Consider the following 3,876-nt stretch of genomic DNA (forward strand, 5'->3'; position numbering starts at 1 on the left):
AATGTTTTTTTAATAAGGATGTTGTGGTGTGTGTATGTGTGAGTGTGTGTGTGTGTATTGAGATGCTTTTTCTGTCGCAGTGAAATTTCATTGTACATTGTGCAATGACAATAAAGTCTATTCTATTCTATATAACATTGTGATGATGTACATTTGCAAGACTTTTTCAGTTTATTTTACTTGCTCATGGTATTTATGTATATCAATTAAAATTGAAGTTATCTTTAAAAAAAAAAACTTCAGTCAACTAGCATGCAGAATATACAGAAGTTCGGTTTATCTATCTAAAGTCCTTTGTTCAAAGGATGTTTGCATTTATTGAACTCCAAAATCTGATACCAACTCTGAGCTATAATTGCAAGAAAAGTATTTAAAATCACTCACTGCAAATCTATAACAACTAATTGGTAGAATATCCTTAGTTCTTATGGGATTATTTAAGGACACTGGAAAACATATGATGAAGAGATTTTAAAGTCCTTCAGAAAACTTGAATGTAAAGCTGAACAGATTGGAAAGGCTTATAAAAAAAACTCTAAAATAAACCACCAAAAAACCCAACATTACTTTTCTCTTAACATGAACTTGTCATCCATAAGATATTATGCATCTCAAATCTCTTAATGTATATTTTAGTAAAAAAGTAGAAGAACTGACAGAACACACCAGATTTCATGCATGCATTTATTATCTACTCCATTTTTTTTTGTTTTTCCATTAAATACATGAAAATAAATAATAATGCTACACATTAAAGTAGCTTGCATATGATCAAACATCATAGCAGAGCACTGATATATTTAGCAAGTTTTGTTTGACGGGAGAGTTGAGGTGTTAAAAGCATCACAATATGCTGTACAGTGAGTCACAATTCATTCACACACACTCACGCAGACACGCAAATGTTGCACATCCTCTCCACAGCACATGAAAGTTGTTTAGATGTACATATTAACAGCTGAAGCAGAATTCCTCCATGTTTTTGGTCCAGAGTCTATTCCTCGAAACCAAACATCCATTTGGCAAAAGTTCAAGATTTATTTTTTTCTCTCTCTCTCTGGACCTTTTTTATAATCTCGAAACAAAATCAACAAGGAAAATATCCACAGCTTCAATGATGTCATTAAAATTATGACACAGAAGACACTTCTGTCTTGCTGGCAGAAACTGAGCTCTCATCCTCCACCATGCCACCCATTCCAATGGTGCTCAGCATGCAGTTACGGAACTGAGAAAGAGAGGGAAGACGGCACATTCAAAGAGGAATACACAATTCATGAATTTAAACAGGAAATAATACAAAGCTTGAAACATGCAAACCAACCTGTTTGTTCATCAGCACATAAATAACAGGATTGTACAGGGCAGAGCTCTTTGCAAAGAAGGCAGGAATAGCTGCTGTCAGGGCAGTGAAGGCAGCTCCCTTGTTCATGAAGATCCAAGCCGCAAAACTGGCATATGGTACCCAAGCTACCAGGAAGCCAAACACCATCAGGATGCACATTCGCGTTACCTCTCTCTCAGCCTTCTGGGTGGATTCTGATTCCTGCTGCTGAGCTGCAGCCTGAAGAGTTTGGCCAAATAAATAATCTCATGTAAGCTGATGTTGCAGGTAAACAAATATAACAACATCTAACGTCTAAAAACTTCACTTACAGCTTTAACCGTCAGCACAAGGCTTCCATAAGTGAAGAAAATGAGGAAGACGGGAGTGAAGAAGTGAACGGTAAACATGTACATGACGTAAGATTCATTGTTGAAGCCTGGAGCCAGAGTGTAGTAGTCGGGTCCACAGGAGCACTGCATGCCCTCAGGAAGGTACCTGTGTCAGGTTGAAATGCCAAATCTGATATTTCATCTCCGCATATGAAGTTCATTTGAATGATGTGGGTTTCAATATAGTAATCTTGCCAAACAAATTATAAGATAATTAAACGTAGATGTTGAATGAATCGACCCCATGGTCCTTTTCGACACCTGTTGCTCCAATCATTATATGACCATAGTCGTCACTATTACTTTACTTTGACCTTGCTTTATTCTTACTTTACTTGCTCATGCAGATTGATTGGTCTCTGTAAATAATATCAGCCTATAGAATATATATATATATTAGTGCATGCATAGTTGTTTAATACCTTGACCAACCAGCCAGTGGAGGGGCAGCACAACTGAGAGCCATGATCCAGGTGAAAACAACTCCAGCTCCCGCATGAGTCCCAGTGAACTTGAAGCTTCCCATGGGTTTGCAGACGACAATGTATCTTTCCACGGCTAAAACAACCAGTGACCAGAGGGAAATCTCACCTGTCGGAGAAAGATAAGATAAATTATGATAGTGCAATGTGTTCTTCCGATCATAAACAACGCAATGAAAAATGTTCTGTTTTTCAAACCTCCAAGTGTGGCCATGAATCCCTCAACAGCGCAGGCAGTGGCTCCAAGAATGAAATAGCCATTAACAGCAGACGTGATGGTGACGGTGAATCCGAAAGCACACATGATCAGTCCAGCCACAGCCAGGTTGACCAGGATGTAGTTGAGAGGTTGCCGCAGCTTCTTGTTCTGAGCTGTGACCAGCAATGTCAGAGCATTGATGGGAGTTCCAGTACAGATGAGGAAGAACATGTAGAGAGCTAGAAACTTGAACATGATGGGATCTGCCAAGTAGTACTGTGGGTATTCAAAGGGACTCCGAACAACCCCAGTCCTGTTAGACATGGGGATGTAGAAGTTCTTGCCCTCTGTGCCATTGGGCTCAATTCCTCCTTCCCAAACCATCTTCCTTAGTCTGTTCTTCTGTTGAGTGTCTTTTGTCTAAAGAATCCAGCAGTGCCGATGTGCGCAAGAGTCAAACTGTGAACAGCGTGATTTTATACCCGCTGCTGACCTTAATTTAAACAGCCAAAATTGGATTACACAACTACAGAATTCAAATGCGGCTTAACACTAACAAGAACTGCTAGCAACTGAAGCAATTTGTTGCCATTTGGAATTCTCTTAATCCTTATCACATAATAGTAATTAAGGTGAATCAACAGATTTTAGGATGTTATCTACAGTAAATATTCTAATCAAGGAAAACTTAGAATCATCAAAACTATTTATATTCTATTTTCTGTGCTTGGTTTTATATACAGTATATCTGTTCATCAATACATGTATTGACCTACAGTAAATAAGACTTTCAAGGAAAAGTCCCATAAATATGTAAAATGTATTTATAAGAGCATGCTGGCCAAGACAGGCAGCAGCAAAAACAGGCTAGAGTTATAACAGAGTTATAACAAAGAGACAATTTACAATCATCAACATTGTGGTCAGTTTGAGGCTATCTCAGTTATTCAAAAAACATTCACAGCCAAATGTGCTCACATTCAAATCAATTAAAGTACGGTCGCTTTAACTACATCGATGTTCAGGTGATTTTGTAATTGATTCCATGCAGCAGGAGCAGCAAAACTAAAAGTTGATTTTCTGAATTCAGAAAGGATTTAAGGAAGAGACAGCAAGAACAAGTCCTGGGAGCTTGTTAAATGTTCTGTGCTGAATGTTTAAGTGCATATTGTGTTGCCCGGCCCTGACCAGTAAGCTTACATTTTAACAGTCAGACTACTAATGTGGAGGGAAGACATTATTCTAATTGGATTAACCCCAGATTTTCTCCTGGAATGCCCCCACTGAGATGCAGCAAAAGCTTACTATCACAGCTTGGAACAAAAAAGGTCTGCTGTAAGGTGAACGTCTTGCTATCCTCCTTAAGCCCAAACAGCATGGACAGGAAATTTGTTATTCACGAGAAGACATGCGCAAGTCAATAGAAGTCAAGTCAAGTGCTGTAGAAACAAAATAATCAACTTGGGAGAGTTCACAATA

At 38.5% G+C, this 3,876-nt stretch overlaps 1 protein-coding gene across 1 annotated transcript; it reads right to left on the bottom strand.

Moving 5' to 3' along the window:
* Positions 1 to 1,129: 1,129 nt before the first annotated feature.
* LOC137898176 (green-sensitive opsin-like) lies at positions 1,130 to 2,781 on the bottom strand. Its single transcript, XM_068742178.1, has 5 exons — positions 2,397 to 2,781; positions 2,139 to 2,307; positions 1,657 to 1,822; positions 1,325 to 1,564; positions 1,130 to 1,228 (listed from the first exon to the last, which is right to left on the bottom strand). Exons 1-5 carry the CDS (start codon positions 2,779 to 2,781, stop codon positions 1,130 to 1,132), a joined length of 1,059 nt encoding a protein of 352 aa, XP_068598279.1.
* Positions 2,782 to 3,876: the final 1,095 nt, after the last annotated feature.

The sequence above is a fragment of the Brachionichthys hirsutus genome, chromosome 8, assembly GCF_040956055.1.
Source record: "Brachionichthys hirsutus isolate HB-005 chromosome 8, CSIRO-AGI_Bhir_v1, whole genome shotgun sequence".
Taxonomy (NCBI): domain Eukaryota; kingdom Metazoa; phylum Chordata; class Actinopteri; order Lophiiformes; family Brachionichthyidae; genus Brachionichthys; species Brachionichthys hirsutus.